This window comes from Pelophylax lessonae (assembly GCF_965119305.1).
Source record: "Pelophylax lessonae genome assembly, chromosome: 2".
NCBI lineage: Eukaryota > Metazoa > Chordata > Amphibia > Anura > Ranidae > Pelophylax > Pelophylax lessonae.
Window position 1 is genome coordinate 642,184,271 of NC_138769.1, and position 19,599 is coordinate 642,203,869.

The following is a 19,599-nucleotide window of genomic DNA, read 5'->3' on the forward strand; positions in this document are numbered from 1 at the left end:
TTTGGGGGTACCAGTGACATTACTGCAGTAATCAGTGCTATATATATGCACTGTTACTGTAAAAATGACACTGGCAGGGAAGGGGTTCATTTTATTGGAGAGGGAGGGGTTAATGTATGCCTGGTGCTTACTGACGTGTGGGGGGGAGGTGACAGAGTGACACAAGGACAGATCCAGAGTTCAGCTATGCTGAACCCTGCCTGTCACTTCAGAGATCCGCCCGCTGTGTTTACACACAGCGGGCGGATCTCCAGACTCGATTCCCGACGATCGGGTAAGAGCAGCGGCGATCGCCGCTGCTCCTCCCCTGGCCCGACTCCCGCTGTGACTGAAAACAGCGGGAGCGAGCCTCCGGCGGCGCGCACACGCCGCCCACAAGGGGCGGAGTCCAGCGACGTAGGTCTACGTCGCTAAACGGGAACGAGCCACTTTGCTGCAGTAGCAGCAAAGTGAGCGGGGGTAAAGTGGTTAAAGGAAACTTGTCATGTTAACCTAAAAAAACTTACATTATTTTGGGTGCCTGAAAATGACTTCACTTGTAAACAAATTGGCAACTAAAACTCTGATAAATCGCACATTCTGAATTTTGATTCGGAGTCAGAATAAAATTGCACCTTGCTTGATTAAAGTGTACCTCATCCCCCTAATAAATTTGAGCCGTCATCAGATCATAAACAGAATATGCTAAAATGTATAAAAGAAGAGCAAATAAATGATTACCTCTCTGTGAGATATGTTAATTCACACTGAGTATGGATCCATCATTTTTAGACCCCTGCACCAATCCTATATTTATAAGTGAAGGTTATTTTCATTACATGTGCATGTGATTCATTTTTCTAATTCCTTCTTCTTCTTCTTCTTCTTCTTCTTCTTCTTGCAGTTGTATTGCTAACAGAAGTGGATAAACTTACCAAAGATGCTCAGCATGCTTTGAGAAGAACCATGGAGAAATACATGGCTACTTGCAGACTCATTCTGTGTTGTAATTCTACATCTAAAGTCATTGCTCCAATACGTAGTAGATGTTTGGCAATTCGTGTACCATCTCCCAGCATTGAAGAGGTAAAACTTCAGTTAAATGGAAATTATTTTTTCACAACAGGATCCTGGCGTTTTTAAATTCTTATCTTGCTACTTTGCCTAAAGCACTTTCATTGCTAAACATTGTGGCCTCTTTACCAGTTAGATTTGCCCAGGGACTGCAGAATTGTGATCTGTCAAGTTGTAACAAAGCAGTGATGCATCTTGGTATTTTTTGAGGCAGCTTAGGTTAAACCACTTCAATACCGGACACTGGCACCCCCTTCCTGCCCAGGCCAATTTTCTGATTTCATTGCTTTAAATGACAATTACTGTACCCATATGAAATGTTTACCATTTTTTTGAGACAGTGCTTTCTTTTGGTGGTATTTATTCACCACGATGTTTTTTTCTTTTCAAAATAATCGAAAAAAAAGACTAAAAACTCTGAAAAGATAAAAGTTTTCTTAGTTTCTGTTATAAAATTTTGCAGTTATTTTAATTGATGAGGCTGCGCTCATGGGTGCTGATCAGGCAGCACTCTGTGTGAGGGAAGGATAGCCATTAATAGTCAAAGACCTGTTGTGTTTACATCTGTCATTGCTTGTGATTGGACACCACAATCATGTAGTAAAGCACTGCTGTAATTGGCGCTTTACCCCTGTCTGTGATGCGCTGTGTCCAAGGCACAACGCAGTCACAGAGCGTTTCCAATGCACGTGCACAGGAGGGCTGGAAGTGGTTAAATAACAAAAATACAACAGTAGCAGTTTGGGGACTCTACTATCCTGACAATATTACACTTTGAAAACACATCAGATCTTGATGGGGAAATCTCATGCTGAAAAACTATACTGATATGAACTGGGTAATGGGTTAGGAAAGAAAGGATGCCACATTGTTTAATGGAAATGAAAAATTTTACCCAGCAGAGAGCTGAATTCAAAGACACCCCAAAAATCAAAATGAAAAAAATGATGCAGCAGTCTAGTCCATTTTTGCTGAAATTTCATTGCAGCAACTCAAAATGATACTCAGTAGTTTGTATGGCCCTGACATGCTTGTATGCATCTGACAATGTCGGGGCATGCTCCTAATGAGATGACTGATGGTGTTCTGGAGTATTTCCTCCCGGAACTGGACCAGGGCATTACTGGGCTCCTAAACAGACTGAGGTGGAACCTGGCGGTGTCGGATGGACCGAGACAATGTCCCAAAGGTGTTCTATTGGATTTAGGTCAAGTGAGTATGGGCGCCACTCAATGGTATCAATTCCTTCATCCTCCAGGAACTGGCTGCATACTCTCGCCACATGAGGCCAGGCATTGTGTGCACCAGGAGGAACCCAAGACCCACTGCACTAGTGTAGGGTTTGATACTGGGTCCAGGGAATTCATCCTGATTCCTAGGGGCAGTCAGGGTGCCATTGTCTAGCCTGTAGAGGTCTGTGCATCCCTCCATGGATATGCCTCCCCATACCATCACTGACCCACCACTAAACCGATCATGCTGAACAATGTTACAGGCAGCATACCTATCTCCACGGCTTCTCCAGACCCTTTCATGTCTGTCACATGTGCTCAGGGTAAACCTGCTCTCATCTGTAAAAAGCACAGGGCTCCAGTGGTGGACCTGCCAATTCTGGTGTTGAATGGCAAATGCCAGTCGACCTTCACAGTGCCAGGAACTGACCACAGAACCCACTAGAGGATGTTGGGCCCTCAGGCCACCCTCATGAAATCTGTTTCTGATTGTTTGGTCTGAGACATTCACATCAGTGACCTGCTGGAGGTAATTTTGTAGGGCTCTGGCAGTGCTAATCCTGTTCCTCCTGGCACAAAGGAGCAGATGCCAGTCCTGCTGATGGGTTAAGGACCTTTTACACCCCTATCCAGCTCTCCTAGAGTAACTGCCTGTCTCCTGGAATCTCCTCCTTGCTCTTGAGGAGTTGGACTGCCTGTGCAACCTCTATAGCAGTGGTCCTGAACTCCGGTCCTCGGGGCCCACTAACAGGCCAGGTTTGCAAGATAACTAAATTACATCACAGGTGATATAATTTGCTGCTTAGTGATTGCAGTATTCTAGTCCGCATCTCCCCAAGGTAATACTTAAAATCTGGCCTGTTAGTGGGCCCCGAGGACCGGAGTTGAGGACCACTGCTCTGTAGGGTCCAGGTAAGGCCTCATGCTACCAGTAGTGACACTGACCCTAGCTAAATACAAAACTAGTGAAAAACTGTCCGAAAAAATGGGTAGGGGAAAAAATTTCAGTGGCCTCCAGCTGTAAAACCATTCCTGTTTTGGGGGTTGTCTCATTGTTGCCCATCTAGTGTACCTGTTAATTTCATTAACACCAAAGGATGTGAAACTGATTAAAAACCCCTATCTGCTACTTAACTGACCAGAACAATATCCCAGGAGTTTAATTGACTTGATGCTATACTCTGATTAAAAAGTGTTCCTTTAATTCTTGTGAGGTGTGTGTGTGTGTGTGTGTACACCCCACATTTTTGTAAATATTTTATTCTATCATTTCAAGTGACAACATTGAAGAAATGACACTTTGCTACAATGTAAAGTAGTGAGTGTACAGCTTGTATAACTGTAGACTTGCTGTCCCCCCGAAATAACTTCACACACAGCCATTAATGTCTAAACCGCTGGCAACAAAAGTGAGTACATCCCTAAGTGTCCAAATTGGGCCGAATTAGCCATTTTCTCTCCCCGGTGTGATGTGGCTCATTAGTGTTACAAGGTCTCAGGTGTGAATGGGGAGCAGGTGTGTTGAATTTGGTGTTATCGCTCTCACTCTGCCCTGCTGGTCACTGGAAGTTCAACATGGCACCTCATGACAAAGAACTCCCTGAGGATCTGAAAAAAAAGAATTATTGCTCTACATAAAGATGGCCTAGGCTATAAGATGATTGCCAAGACCCTGAAACTGAGCTGCAGCACAGTGGCCAAGGCCATACAGCGGTTAAACAGGACAGGTTCCACTCCGAACAGGTCTCGCCATGATCTACCAAAGAACTTGAGTGCACATGCTCAGCGTCATATCCAGAGGTTTTGGGAAATAGACGTATGAGTGCTGCCAGCATTGATGCAGAGGTTGAAGGGGTGGGGGGGTTAGCCTGTCAGTGCTCAGACCATACGCTGCACACTGCATCAAATTGGTCTAGACAAGCAGACTAAGGCCATGGATTACTGGAACTGTGTCCTGTGGTCTGATGAGACAAGATAAACGTATTTGGGTGTCAAGCCTGTGTGACGGCAACCAGGTGAGGAGCTACAGTTTAAGGGAGCCATGAATGCCAACGTGTACTGAAGCAGCACATGATCCTCTCCATTCAGAGACTGGGCCGCAGGGCAGTATTCCAACATCATGACCCGAAACACACCTCCAAGGCGACCATTGCCTTGCTAAAGAAGCTGAGGGTAAAGGTGATGGACTGGCCAAGCATGTCTCCAGACCTAAACCCTATTGAGCATCTGTGGGGCATCCTCAGACAGAAGGTGGATGTGCGCAAGGTCTCGAACATCCACCAGCTCCGTGATGTCGTCATGGAGGAGTGGAAGAGGACTCCAGTGGTAACCTGTGAAGCTCTGGTGAACTCTATGCCCAAGTGGGTGAAGGCAGTGCTGGAAAATAATGGTGGCCACACAAAATATTGACACTTTGGGCCCAATTTGGACATTTCCCCTTTTTGGGTTGTACTCACTTTTGGCAGCAGTTTAGACATTAATGGCTGTGTGTTGAGTTATTTTTAGGGGACAGCAAATGTACACTGTTATACAAGCTGTACACTCACTACTTTACATTGTAGCAAAGTGTCATTTCTTCAGTGTTGTCCCATGAAAAGATGTAATAAAATATTTACAAAACGTGAGGGGTGTATATATATATATATATATATATATATATATATATATATATATATATATATATATATATATATATATATATATATATATATATATATATATATATGTGTGTGTATGTATATATAATATAAATATATACACTTTTTTTTTTTTTTTTTTAAGCTTGATGATTTCTCACCCAATAAAAGTTCCGGGCAGGATTCATTGATCACTATTATAAGAAATATGATTTTCTATAGATATCAACACTATCTATGATCTTATGTCTCTGCGCATTGCATTGCGCAGTAAATCTAATTCAAAGGTGTTTATTTCAGACCTGCTTGCCTTCCAGTAATGCAGGTCAAATGTATCTTCAAGGAATTCTGAATGATCTTAGAAATGTCTCATGTGAAGAGCACAATGCATATCCCAACGAATCCCACTGATGCCGGCAGCCTTTAGCTATGCACGTCACCATTTTTACTATCTTCCACTTGCTTCTTTTAGTGAAGATTATCATCAGTGGAGCACGCCAGTTTAGACTTCCCTTTTGTTTAGCCTCTTGACAGATTTTGTAGCATTTATAGACCAATTTTAGAAAAATTGGCTCCACATTGTGCTTCCTGCTGATGAAAGTGGTGGCACAACTCCAAAACGTTGATGGGTTTTCAAAGCTTCTACCTTGTCTCTGAAAATAAATTTGGCAGCCATTTATTGGGAAGAACATATTTCTACTAATTGTCCTCACAGGCTTTTCTACCGATGTTCTTGTATAAAGGTGCATTTCTTGCACTCTTCCAATGAAAAGGGCATCGACTATACAATACTTTGGGGGTTTTGTTATCAGGACCCCCAATGACTACATCTGTGACAACATAGAACCTCTACTTGCTACTCTGAAAACACATACACAGACTTTGGCATGACTTCCACTTGGGGTGATGGGCAGAGTAAACCTCCTCAAAATGGTCCTCCTACCCAAACTTTTATTTGCATTTTGGCACTCTCCGATCCTACTTCCTCTAAAAATATTCAGTTATTGACACTATCCTTAACTTCTTGTCTGGGGACAGGGCGACTCAAATTACCCTGGCTTACTGTTAAAAACCTGACTACACGTGGAGGCGTAGCTGTACTGGACTTCCACTCCTACTACCCTTTTACAACTTGGGAGCTCTCCTTTACCAAACACTTTTCTGTGGCCAACCAAACCAAGCCTCATACACCCCTCTACAGGTGATCTTTAGAGGACGGGGAAACTTAGTCTCAGCCAACACATGGGACTACATGCTATCTCACCACAGATGCATCTGGGAAATAGCCCTTCAAAAAATAAAAGCCACACACATTCACACCCATATTTATGGCATAATCCACATCTGGGGGAGCTAGCTTCTATCCCAGACATTGACATATGGGCTTCAAGGGGAGTAATATATTTATTATCAAGTACTATGCACCACTGGTGTGAAACCATTTCAATCCCTAAAAGAGGAATTCAAACTGCCCTCATATATGTTATTCAGATATCTCCAATTAAGTCCCGCTCTTCAGATCCAGCTTCCACTCTACCTAAAATACCCTGGCTGGACGTTATTATTGGGGACAACCAAACTAAATGATAAGTGATACCTGCTATATATCTTGAACTACGTACCAAGTTCCTCAATAGAGTGGTTGACGAGGCGCAAGCCCGTTGGGAGGAGGACATCGGCCTTTAGATGAGAGAGACTGGGATGACATTTTAGAAAGCCCCAGACTGTCGTCACCCAGACTTTACATCATACACAAAGCTAACCTAACCCCACTAAAAATTTCTAAGTATCGCTCAAACTGTAGCCCGCAATGCCCCAGATGTAACACACAGTCAGACACCGTCTTACATTTAATATGGACTTGTCCAGAAATTCAGGCCTATTGGATACAAATAGTAATTTTCCTACACAACCATATGGGTTCACCTCTCCAACCAGACCCCAAACCGTGCATACTAGGTCTACTTCCTGACATTAATGCAGATACGTTTTTTGCCAAATTCCTACACTAAACTCTCTTCAGCGCCCGGGAACTTATAGATCAGTTATAGACGCAAGCCCACCCCCGTACCTTACAGGCTTGGATAGCAGACATGAACTCTATCCTCCCTTACAAAGAGATGATCTATCGCCATAGAGGCTGTCCAGCCAAATAAGACAAGGTCTAAAACAGATGTTTGGAACAACCTGTCACCTGTAATGACTGAGCTCTTGAACAAGGCATATAATAAACGTAGGATATAATTACTGATCCAATTATATAAGCATATGACGATAACAGATCACCACGTTTTTAATAGGACCAAATGTTATGTATCCATGAATATAACTAAGTTTTTTTCCATGCTCTGAAATCGCCAATGGAAATATTATATTACCTTAGTTCTAATACTGTTGAACTTTATCCTTCTGGATTGTTTGAAATGTATCATTCTCTCATGCTTTAATTACAAATACACTTGCTTTTCAAAGTATAAAAAAAAAAGGTGCATTTCTTGCAATGGTCCTATCTCTGTGCTGAGTGTTATCTTGCAGCACAGATCTAACCAAGTATGTCTTTACAGATTTGCACAGTTTTGTTTAGCGTATGCAAGAAAGAAGGACTATCTCTACCACAGGAACTCGCTCGAAGGATTGCAGAAAAATCCGGAAGAAACCTAAGAAAGGCTCTTCTAATATGTGAAGCTTGTCGTGTCCAACAGTATGTAAACCTTTTAACTGAAGTGTTTTTTATATGTATAAACATACAAACCCAACATATCCCTACACATTGTTTTTGCCCCATTAGCAGTTGCATAGAGACTAGATAACGTTTTACAGAAATGTAAAGTGGGCTGCATTTATTATTTTGAACCCCCTGATGGCAGTGCTACATCAGTGAAGAAATTTCTGGGATTCAGTACACTTCTCATCTCTACTCTGACAGCACTTTTATATTTGGACATGCAGATTCAATTATAAAATGCGCAGTGCATGCTGTACATTTTCCCAGACCATTTTAGTGCCACTTTTACATGCTGCAGACATGTAAGAGGCTATTGTCCTCTGCTGTCACAGTAAGAATAATTGGCTGCAGTTCTCTCTTATCCTGGTAGCCCTTTTCTTTCATTGCAGACCCTGTTTTCAGAATAAGTTAATTTAGGTAATACCTAAGAAATGTTAAACTGTATACAGTACTGTAAATCGTTAAAGTTATTCTGAAGTCTACATTTTTACCTTGATATGTTTTATGCATTAATGTAAAAAAACTTCCCACTACCATTCCTACCCCCCACATCCCTAAACACTTACCGATTCAGTCACCGATTCAGTGCTGGGGACAGCACCACTCTCTTTTCCTTGTCCCACAGCAGACTTTGAGAGAAGGGGAACCCTAGGCTCCAAACTCCTGTCAGTGTGCCAGCACGGGTACCCCCTTAGCACATGCCTTTCTGAGGGGGCACCCAGAGGAAAAAGGAGCAGATAGCGAAGGCAGGGAACCACCAAAGAGTAGGTAAGGTATCACTCTGTGGAAGGGACTACCAAAGAGTAGGTAAGGGATCACTCTGTGGAAGGGACTGCCAAAGAGTAGGTAAGGGATCACTCTGTGGAAGGGACTGCCAAAGAGTAGGTCAGGGATCACTCTGTGGAAGGGACTGCCAAAGAGTAGGTAAGGGATCACTCTGTGGCAGGGACTGCCAAAGAGTAGGTAAGGGATTGCTCAGTGCAATATCATTGAACGGAACAGGTAAGTGTAATGTTTTTTTACACAAAAAAAGTGCATTTAATTTAACTTTAAGGTGAATAGAGTGCAGAACATGGTTATTTTTTTACTTTTTTCCACGTAGACAATGAGCCTTGCTGACTAAGAATCCGTGGTAAAATCTAGTTTGCTGCAACACTGACAATATCACCATTAGCAGAAGGTACACCAAAATTGTCCCAGACATTAATTTCTTTTCTTCATCCTTCTTTGGCGAAAAGCAATTCTAGTCAACCTGTGGAAAATGTTGCTGCATGTGAAATTAATAGTTTGGCAGCTAACTAAATTTTGTTGAAATTTGGATAGATAGTATTTACCACATACAAATGCCTTGCACTGAGATTTTATGTGGTGCTCCGATAATATAAACAGTGGACAGACCAAACCTTTAACCCAAGGAATGTAACTTAAAACGGTAGTTTATATACATGTTTGAAAGGCAGTCAAAAGAACACAGATTTGGTGAAAGATTTGCTTTTAAAGGTTATGCTTTTTTAGGCAAGTACATTATGTGTCTATGTGAGTGTATGTATAACGCAGCTGTGCTTGATGTCTTTAGAAACCTGTTGGTTAAATAAAATGTGTTTTTTCTTGAATAGGTATCCCTTCAGTTCAGACCAAGACTTACCAGAGACAGATTGGGAGGTTTATGTGAAGGAGACAGCCAACGCCATTGTTAGTCAACAAACGCCACAAAGGTCAGCTTACGGTTATCTTTTTGACACAAGTTTAGCGCTTGGCTACATTTTGAGACCTTCTTTTTTTTTTTTTTTTTTTTAAGACGGTAATTCAAAGTATTAGCATATCTTATTGCAACTTTTTTTACTCTCTTGGGTTACTGCTGTATATCTTTTTTTCTTTTTAATTTTTTATTCTCCCTATATTGTCATGTGTTTTTTTTTTTTCCTAGGTTACTTGAAGTTCGTGGTAGACTTTATGAGCTTCTGACGCACTGTATTCCTCCTGAAGTCATAATGAAGGCATGTTCATAGACTTCTATGTAACATATCTGTTTTGTTGGTACATGATATAAAACATTTTATGCATTTCTGTATTAGAGAAGAAGATAACCTAAAACTTAGTTTATTAGCAATTATTAATGTTTCTCTCGTAATGCTGCTGCTTCATTGATTGGAGATAAATTAGATACCAACTGACACATTTTGTTAATTAACGAAAGCAGGCTGGATTCAACTCATGGAATTAACATTATCCTTATGCATTTTCAGAAAATGCTCTTTTGGGTACTTATGGCTCCAGTCCCACATGCATTGCTGGGTGGCTTTCCTTCTAGATGTTGTTGTTTGTATTGCAATAGTTTAAATAATCCCACCTTTTTAGTGGGTTTGAGCCTGGCAATAATGATTTTGGATGCCCAATTCACCAAGGGAGGTTAATTGCATAATTAAGACTCTGGCAGATCCCAGCAGGTACAAAACATGTTTAGTATCGTATATTTACACACACAACATTCTAGACTTTTAGCTTTGGGCTGAATCTGGAGATCTTTTAATAGCTTTTGTATTAAAAATCATCTGGTTCCTAAAGGGTAGGGTATGGGTTTCTATGACATATGAAATGCCATACTATCCAGGGCAAGTGAAAAACAAGGGGTAGATTGACGCTGACATAGTGAGGTTCTGCTGGTACTCCATAAAGGTTTTTGTGGACTTTATAGGCGAGTTTTATCTAACATTGCAACCATTTTACTCATGTGGTGTAAAATCTAAAAGGAAATGTAGCTGAAGGTTGGATAACACTTAGGGTGCAAATAGGTTTGTCAGGTGAATCGGGATGTGTTGGGGTCTCCCCATTCTTTGTCGTCTTGTCAGTGTCCTTGCTCTGTCTCTGTGTGAAAGAGAGGTACTGATTGGTTCCCTCTGCTAGATCAGACAGTTTAGGGTTGATAAACTAAAACTGGAGAGTGCAAACTCTTGTGCAGCTGTGCATGGTAGCCAATCACCTTTGATCCCTGGTTCACACTGATGCGCTGCGGGAAATGCAGCGAATCCTGTCCGTTTCCCGCTACGCATTGCAATCACAGTGTCCATGCAATTTGCTGTGGAGGTCAATGATAGATTAACGACACCCCCAAACATATTGCAAAATGCAGTGCGATTGCCAGAATCGTATGGCATGGATTTGAAGCGATTCAGGTGTGGGGGAATAAAAAGGTCCTGCACCATTTTGGTGCGGAAGCGATTGGAGTCATTCAAATTGTATGGCTGAAATCGCACCACACAGATATCACATGTGATGTACACAAGAATGTGGCACGATTCCTGTGCGAATCACATGTTGTGTTCCACATGCACTAGTATGAACCCAGGCTCAACATCAGCTTGTTCAATTAAAGCGGAGTTCCACCCATTTTTAATAGGTTGGAATGCCCTTTAAAACGGCTTTTACCAATGGAAACTTTTTTTTTTTGCTAGTAAATACCTTAATTTCTGCTTTATTCCTCCTCTCCTCACTTCCGGGTCCGATCGGCGATGACGTCATTTGGCGATTCGCAGTGTCTGCTGGGATGTATTCTATTCCAGAAATCTCGCAGTAGCTGAACTGTACTGAGCCGTGCCTGCCCCGCCTCCGCCCCGCCTCCTCTCATTGAGTTGTATTGTATGAATGTATTAAGGCCGTTCTCTGCCCCCCCTCCGCCCCGCCTCCTCTCATTGAGTTGTATTGTATGAATGTATTAAGGCCGTTCTCTGCCCCGCCTCCTCTCATTGAGTTGTATTGTATGAATGTATTAAGGCCGTTCTCTGCCCCGCCTCCGCCCCGCCTCCTCTCATTGAGTTGTATTGTATGAATGTATTAAGGCTGTTCTCTGCCCCGCCTCCGCCCCGCCTCCTCTCATTGAGTTGTATTGTATGAATGTATTAAGGCCGTTCTCTGCCCCGCCTCCGCCCCGCCTCCTCTCATTGAGTTGTATTGTATGAATGTATTAAGGCTGTTCTCTGCCCCGCCTCCGCCCCGCCTCCTCTCATTGAGTTGTATTGTATGAATGTATTAAGGCCGTTCTCTGCCCCGCCTCCGCCCCGCCTCCTCTCATTGAGTTGTATTGTATGAATGTATTAAGGCCGTTCTCTGCCCCGCCTCCGCCCCGCCTCCTCTCATTGAGTTGTATTGTATGAATGTATTAAGGCTGTTCTCTGCCCCGCCTCCGCCCCGCCTCCTCTCATTGAGTTGTATTGTATGAATGTATTAAGGCCGTTCTCTGCCCCGCCTCCGCCCCGCCTCCTCTCATTGAGTTGTATTGTATGAATGTATTAAGGCTGTTCTCTGCCCCGCCTCCGCCCCGCCTCCTCTCATTGAGTTGTATTGTATGAATGTATTAAGGCCGTTCTCTGCCCCGCCTCCGCCCCGCCTCCTCTCATTGAGTTGTATTGTATGAATGTATTAAGGCTGTTCTCTGCCCCGCCTCCGCCCCGCCTCCTCTCATTGAGTTGTATTGTATGAATGTATTAAGGCCGTTCTCTGCCCCGCCTCCGCCCCGCCTCCTCTCATTGAGTTGTATTGTATGAATGTATTAAGGCCGTTCTCTGCCCCGCCTCCGCCCCGCCTCCTCTCATTGAGTTGTATTGTATGAATGTATTAAGGCTGTTCTCTGCCCCGCCTCCGCCCCGCCTCCTCTCATTGAGTTGTATTGTATGAATGTATTAAGGCCGTTCTCTGCCCCGCCTCCGCCCCGCCTCCTCTCATTGAGTTGTATTGTATGAATGTATTAAGGCTGTTCTCTGCCCCGCCTCCGCCCCGCCTCCTCTCATTGAGTTGTATTGTATGAATGCATACAATACAACTCAATGAGAGGAGGCGGGGCGGAGGCGGGGCAGAGAACAGCCTTAATACATTCATACAATACAACTCAATGAGAGGAGGCGGGGCAGAGGCGGAGCAGGCACGGCTCAGTACAGTTCAGCTACTGCGAGATTTCTGGAATAGAATACATCCCAGCAGACACTGCGAATCGCCGAATGACGTCATCGCCGATCAGACCCGGAAGTGAGGAGAGGAGGAATAAAGCAGAAATTAAGGTATTTACTAGCAAAAAAAAAAAAAGTTTCCATTGGTAAAAGCCGTTTTAAAGGGGATTACATAGATCTAAAGTTCCAAAAATGGGTGGAACTCCACTTTAAGCTCTGACCAAAACAAACCTGAAAGCTGATTGGTTTCTTTGCAGAGCTGCACCAGATTTCACACTTTTCAGTTTTAGGCAGCGTTAGGCAAGTCCTGCTGGAAAAAGAAGCCGGTCAGCAGAGGGAAGCATGAAGTGCTCTAGAATTTCCTGGTAGAGGGCTGCACTGACTTTGGACTTGATTAACACAGCTGTAAGCCTTAATCATCATAATTAAAATAAAGAAATGCTTGAAATATATCGCCTTGTGTGCAACGCTTCTATATAAAATAGGAGTTTCACTTTTTGAAGTGAATTTACTTAATTGTAACTTTTTGATGATATTCCAATTTTATTAGATGCACCTGTAGGGCTACATTCACAAGGGCACATATCTGTGGGTAGTTTCTGCAGTCAGAGGTGGCTAAATGCCGCAACTGAATGCATTAACACTCTGTGCTATGGCTGCATACAAACAGGCCGATTAGCTGTGGCCAGAACTCTAGAAATGCTGACCCTGGATGAAAACTGTTTGCTTCTAGAGTCAGTCAGAGGTTTCAATCCTCATTCTCTAACTGCTGAAGTTGGTACAAAAATGACCGCTACTGGTTGTCGGTAGTCCCACGCAGTTTATGCATTCAGCATTTACAACTGCCCAAAATAATTGCCTAATTTCTTACCAGTGGCCAGCCCTGGCGGCTGCTATTTGGCCATGTGAGACGCCGTTCACAATAGTGCGACTCAGTGCAATTTTAATGCAACTTTATAATCTCTAGCACTCAAGTCGAAGGAAAGTCACATCAAAGTGGTGCAAGAACCTTTTCAAAGTCACCGCTAGCATAGATTGGAACTGATGCCATTTGAATTCAGTAGGCTGCGACTTGTCATACGTCTTTATGGGATTGATTTACTAAAACTGGAGTGTACAGCTCTGCATAGAAACCAATCGGATTCCATTTTTTATTTTTTTTTTTTTTCTGAAGCTTATTCGAACAAGCTGAAGTTAGCAGCCAATTGGCTCCTATGCACAGCTGCACCAGATTTTGTACTCTTCCCTTTTAGGGCTCTTTCACACGGTCCACCTCCGTAGGCGGATCCGTGTTGCTCAGCGGGGATCGATCCGCGATCCCCGCTGAGCCGGCAGATGACAGCTCCGTCTCCGCTTGCGGAGAGGGAGGTGTCTCAGCCCCCGCTGCCCTCTATGGGGGATCGGATGAGAGCGGACCGCTTGTCCGCTCTCATCAGATCCGATCCGATTACTGAACGGATGGAAAAATAGGGTTTCCATCCGTCCAGATTTCACGCACAGGATCGGATGCGGATGGCAGCGGGTGTCAGCAGAAGTGTCTCCGCTGACACCCGCTGCCCCATAGAGCTGCATGGAGGATCCGATCAGATCCGCCTAAAAAACTGACAGGCGGATCTGATCGGATCGCCCGTGTGAAAGAGCCCTTAGTAAATCAACCCCATAGTGTCCAAAGTGGCATGAGAAGTTTGCACTAGTGTGAGCAGGGCCCTGAATGTAGGCTTAGGGCTCTTTCACATGGGCGATCCGATCAGATCCGCCTGTCAGTTTTTTAGGCGGATCTGATCGGATCCTTTATGCAGCTCTATGGGGCAGCGGGTGTCAGCTGAGACACCTCCGCTGCCATCCGCATCCGATCCTGTGCGTGAAATCTGGACGGATGGAAACCCTTTTTTTCCATCCGTTCAGTAATCGGAGAGGATCGGATCTGATGAAAGCGGACAAGCGGTCCGCTCTCATCCGATCCCCCATAGAGGGCAGCGGGGGCTGAGACACCTCCCTCTCCGCTCTGCAAGCGGAGACGGTGCTGTCATCCGCCGGCTCGGCAGGATCGCGGATCGATCCCCGCTGAGCAACACGGATCCGCCTACGGAGGCGGACCGTGTGAAAGAGCCCTTAGTATTGCAAATCTCTAACGGGTGTTTTTTTTTTTTTTTTTTTTTTTAATTTTTGTAACAATTGCAGCCTTTAACCTAAAGTCAATATTTTATTTTAGGCCTAATGGTGTCTAAGCTACATAAGGCCATACTAACCAATCATCTCTCAAAGTACTATCTGGACATACTTTAAAAACAAGTCAGCCATGTCAGGGCTCATATTTCTGTCTTTTTACAAGTGTTTTATGCTGCTTTTGAATCTTCATTGCTAACATTTATATGTATTCTCTGTTTACTATGCAGTCACTGTTATCAGAGCTTCTCAATAACTGTGACGGGCAGTTGAAAGCTGATGTGGCGCAGATGGCGGCTTATTATGAACATCGGCTGCAGCTGGGCAGCAAAGCAATTTATCACCTGGAAGCTTTTGTGGCAAAGTTTATGGCCATTTACAAGAAATTCATGGAGGATGGACTGGAAGCAATGATGTTCTAGCAGAATTGACTTTTTCACTCTTCATCTACACATTTGATAGACTTGTTGTTCGTTCAATATATTCGCACTTGTACCTTATATTTCCTGCTTGGCACTTGCTGCCCTTTGTATAGTAAATATCTTTTGCCAGAGGTATGTTCACCATTGATTATTTATTATGGTTTGTGCTTCTTGTAAATGCCAGGTGATGAGAATGCATGATTCTTTGGTTGCTTACATCTGCCATTCCTCAAAGAACAGAAGCTCATAAAGGAAATGTATTGGGGGGACATAAGTCTGCCACTGCTGTCATATCCTTGAAAAACTGCTAGTTGCCTGGCTTTAATGCTAATTCAGCTATTTTATTACATTCTCAGTAAATGAACCGCTACAGATCAGGAATTCAGATTTTTGCTAGTTGCATACTTATTTTCAGCTAGCATTTCAGAAGGTATTGTAAGACAGATACTGTCAAGCAACTAGTATATTCCAAATGAATGGCTTTCTTTTTCTCTCAGTAAAGCAGTGCATAGGATATATATATATATATATATATATATATATATATATATATATATATATATATATATATATATATATATATATATATATATATATATATATATATTATGAATTTTTTTTTTTTTTTTTTTTCATCAGCAGGTTGAAGGAAAAAAAAAACGCGATTTCCTCTATCCACACACTTGATACAGATGAGGGAATCCTCCCCGCTGAGCTACTGGTTTCCGGCAGCAGAGAGGCTTCCCTGCTGTCAGAATACACTGATCGGCATTGCAGGCGACAGCCTGCAGTGCTAAATAGAGCTAGGAAAATCTGACAGGGTAGTTTTATAGAAGTTTATCAATAGATCACTTAGTGCTGATACTTAGTTTGAAATTAAGATGGTCCCTGCTGAACCAGCCAAATTTGGATCCTCTTATGGCTGACTTAAGTCTGTTTTAAGAGGTGGAAACTTGTATAGAGCAGTTTGGGAAGATATTGCAGTTTATAAAACTACTACAGAAGAGCCTTGTTTTTCTACTTTGGAGAAGATACTCTGGGCCCAGAAGCTTGGAAGCAAAACTCGGCTGATAGCAATCTACTGTGCAGTTTGTTGTCAGTAAGACAAAGGCAGCTGGTTTTTGGTGCAATGTATGGTCAGTGGAATGTTGGAGCATGAACATAATAAATGGTTCTGCTGATTGTACTGATTAACAAGCTGATTACTGCTCAGGACAAGGAATGGGAGCTGCTCAGCTTCCTGCGAATGACAGGACAAACAAGTTTGTCATTCACAGCAACAAATCATTCTTTGCACTGTTATTTGAGTGAGGAGATATTCTCTTTACAGGTGCAGAAAGGGCCATTGGTGGCGAAGGAAGTGTAAGAAATTAAATGCAGCCCTGTAGTCATGAATGTGTCATTGTTCGTTTTTTTTTTTTTTTCCTAATGCAAAGAATGTAAGTACCAGAATTTGACCTGCTATAAAGCTCTGGAACTCCCTGAACAGCAGAGCTGGCGTGTGAGAGGAAGAAGCAAAACAGAGAGAGATGAGCTCATCACCCATTTTCTGGCATATTCTTAATACCCCTGGTGGGGTAGAGAATCGCTTCATCTGGACAGGACGCCTAGGGTCATGCAGCCAAGAGGGAACTATACCTGGACTCTGCATACAAGAGCAGGGACATACTGTAATGTTGTCAGTCAGCACTGGGTCCTGTGGGCAGTGATCTCCACAGGGTCCTGAAAGTACAAAAACCCTGTATGGAGGCCACCTGGTCTGTAATTGCTTAGCATCATTAGGGGTACTTCTGGCAATGGGGATGCTTACCTGCACATCCTGATGTCTCAGTCTTACAGGACACAGGCTGGATGGGCAGAGATCTTGGGCTATAGGCTTCAGGTAATTGGACACTAGCAAAGCTTTCGGACAAACAACCTGGGGGTACCCCTATAACTCTACCGTGCTCAGTGAGACGCCTTTTTGCAAACGTCCTTTGGTAATGGATATCTTCCCACGTATGGAGAAGTTTTTTGGTTTTGTTTTATGCTTAGCCCGTTTTCCTTATTTTGGATTCTTCAACCAACTTTACTGCCGCTACTATACCATTAGAAGCAGTGCATCTCAATCAGTGTAACTTTGGTTATACCGTGGGAACTATACCTAGGCCCTATGCTGTTGGGTGGCTTGCAATGTTACTTCAGGCACTGGATTCTGCTCTGGTGCTCACTTTGGCGCTGAGTTTAACAAGGTAGTTAGCCGCAGGGTGCTATACAAGTCTAGGGCCACGGTGCATTCCTTTTGGTTCCCAGGTCCTGATGACCTCTCTGGCGGTATGCCCACCATGGTGGCGGAAGCCTGGGACCAGCAGCATGGAAGACAGGTTTATTCTAGTTTTTGGAATGATACTGTAACTTTTATAGCAACGATGAGGCTCCTCTCCTATTACTTGCAGTACACTTATTTAAGTGTCCCCTGAATAATATTCGCTTTCAGGAAACTGAGAAGGTGTTTGACTTTATCACTTATTGGTTAATAAAACTATCAAACTTGGTGGTAAAAATATCATTATTCAGAGCTTAGGCACAGTTTAATGACTATCACTCTCCAGGTTGCACCTTTACCACCTCTTCTGCTCAGAGCCCTTATGTGGTACTGAGGCACTTCCTTCTGCCCTTTTGCCACAGGGTGGTTGACGCCTGAGTCCCTGTATATCCTTCTACAGATGTGCTTACCCTATTTCCGAACCCTACACTGTGAGTATCCCATAGGGAATATCCTCACTGATCGCAATGGTGGGAACTACATGAAAAACTCAAGACAATCTCATTCTGCTGAAGGTTTGCCAGAAGTGGTAGCAGGGGACCTGAGAAGAGGAGGATCGGGGCTGCTCTGTGCAAAACTATTGGTAAGAGCAGGTAAGTACGACATGTTATTTTAAAAAAAAAAAAACAGTGGGTTTACAATGCCTTTTAAAGAGTCCCTTGCAGGCCCAGCTCTGCTACCGACTATTGATGCAATCTCTGTCAAACTGCAGCTGATTGTCCAATCAACAGGATCCTGTATTCCAGGACCATGTTCTAGCAGAACATTTAATAACACTGCCTTCTGCCATAATTTTCTGTGTTGATTTAGAACAAGTCATAACACAATTTTCAGAATGTGCAGAATTATGATTGAAAGTTAATATTTTTCATGTTTATTCATTTGGCTAAAATTTTAGTTACACATTTAATAAAAAGTGTAAAATTGGCAAAATACTTTTTTTTTTAATTGACAAATACTTTTTGCTACACTTTGTAATAGAAACAAAATGTTATTGTATTTATGTACAGGAGAAAAAATAGAATATGAAACAAACACTGGTCAAAAAAAAAAAATCCAAATTTTTTTTTTTTTTTTTTTGCTGTAGAGTGCATAGAAAATGAATTTTTTTTTTTTCAAGACTATTCTCTATTTCTACTGAAATAAAACAATGTATTCCTTTGTTGTATTCGATAATAAACGTATGCCTGAATCAGTAGGCTCATAGCTGTAAAAAATTGCTCTGGTCGATAGGGGTGTATAGATATAAGAGCCGATGTAGTTAAAATTACTAAACCTCAATTCATGGTTTAACCACTTTACCACTGCTCACTGAGCTGCTACTGCGGCAAAGTGGTTCGTTATCGTCTGACGACGTAGACCTACGTCGCCAGACATTCCCCTCTCTCAGCGGCGCGCGCTGTCGGAGGCTCCCGCTGTATTCAGTCACAGTGGGAGTCGGGCCAGGGGAGGGGAGAGGCGGTGATCACCGCCGCTCTTCCCGATTGTCGGGCAATCGAGTGTGGAGATCCGCCCACTTGTGTAAACAAAGCGGGCGGATCTCCTAAGTGACAGGCAGGGTCAGATTGCAGGGTTCAACGTAGCGATCTGTCCCTGTGTCACTCAGTCACCTCCCCCCACACATTTCAGTAAGCACCAGGCATACATTAACCCCTCCCTCTCCAATAAAAATTAACCCCTCTCTGCCAGTGTCATTTTTACAGTAACAGTGCATATGTATAGCACTGATTACTGTAGTAATGTCACTGGTACTCCCAAAAATGTCAGTCAGGGGTCCGATCTGTCCGCCGCAATGTCGCAGTCCCGCAAAAAAAATCGCAGATCGCCGCCATCAAAAAAATGACAGAAATCTTTCCCTTAGTTAGTAAACGCAATAACTTTTGCGCAAACCTATCAAAATATGCTTATTGCAATTTTTTTTACCAAAAATATGTAGGAGAAAACAAATTGGCCTAAAATGATAAAAAATTTAGATTTTTTTTTGGGGGGGGAATTTCATATAAAAAAATGTGAAAAATATTGTTATTTTTTCAAAATTTTCGCTCTTCTTTTTTTTTGTTTATAGCGCAAAAAGTAAAAATCGCACAGGTGATCAAATACCATCAAAAGAAAGCTCTGTT

General features: G+C 42.9%; 1 protein-coding gene across 1 annotated transcript in view; it reads left to right on the forward strand.

The window, feature by feature from the left end:
- The window catches only part of RFC3 (replication factor C subunit 3), a 28,211-nt gene extending 12,771 nt beyond the window's left edge, over positions 1-15,440 (forward strand). The window contains exons 5-9 of the mRNA XM_082246618.1: positions 884-1,065; positions 7,486-7,622; positions 9,263-9,361; positions 9,574-9,643; positions 14,983-15,440. Of these exons, the coding sequence (XP_082102744.1) occupies positions 884-1,065; positions 7,486-7,622; positions 9,263-9,361; positions 9,574-9,643; positions 14,983-15,174 (680 nt within the window). The 3' untranslated portion in view covers positions 15,175-15,440. The remainder of the gene's footprint in view (positions 1-883; positions 1,066-7,485; positions 7,623-9,262; positions 9,362-9,573; positions 9,644-14,982) is intronic.
- The last annotated feature ends 4,159 nt before the right edge of the window (positions 15,441-19,599 follow it).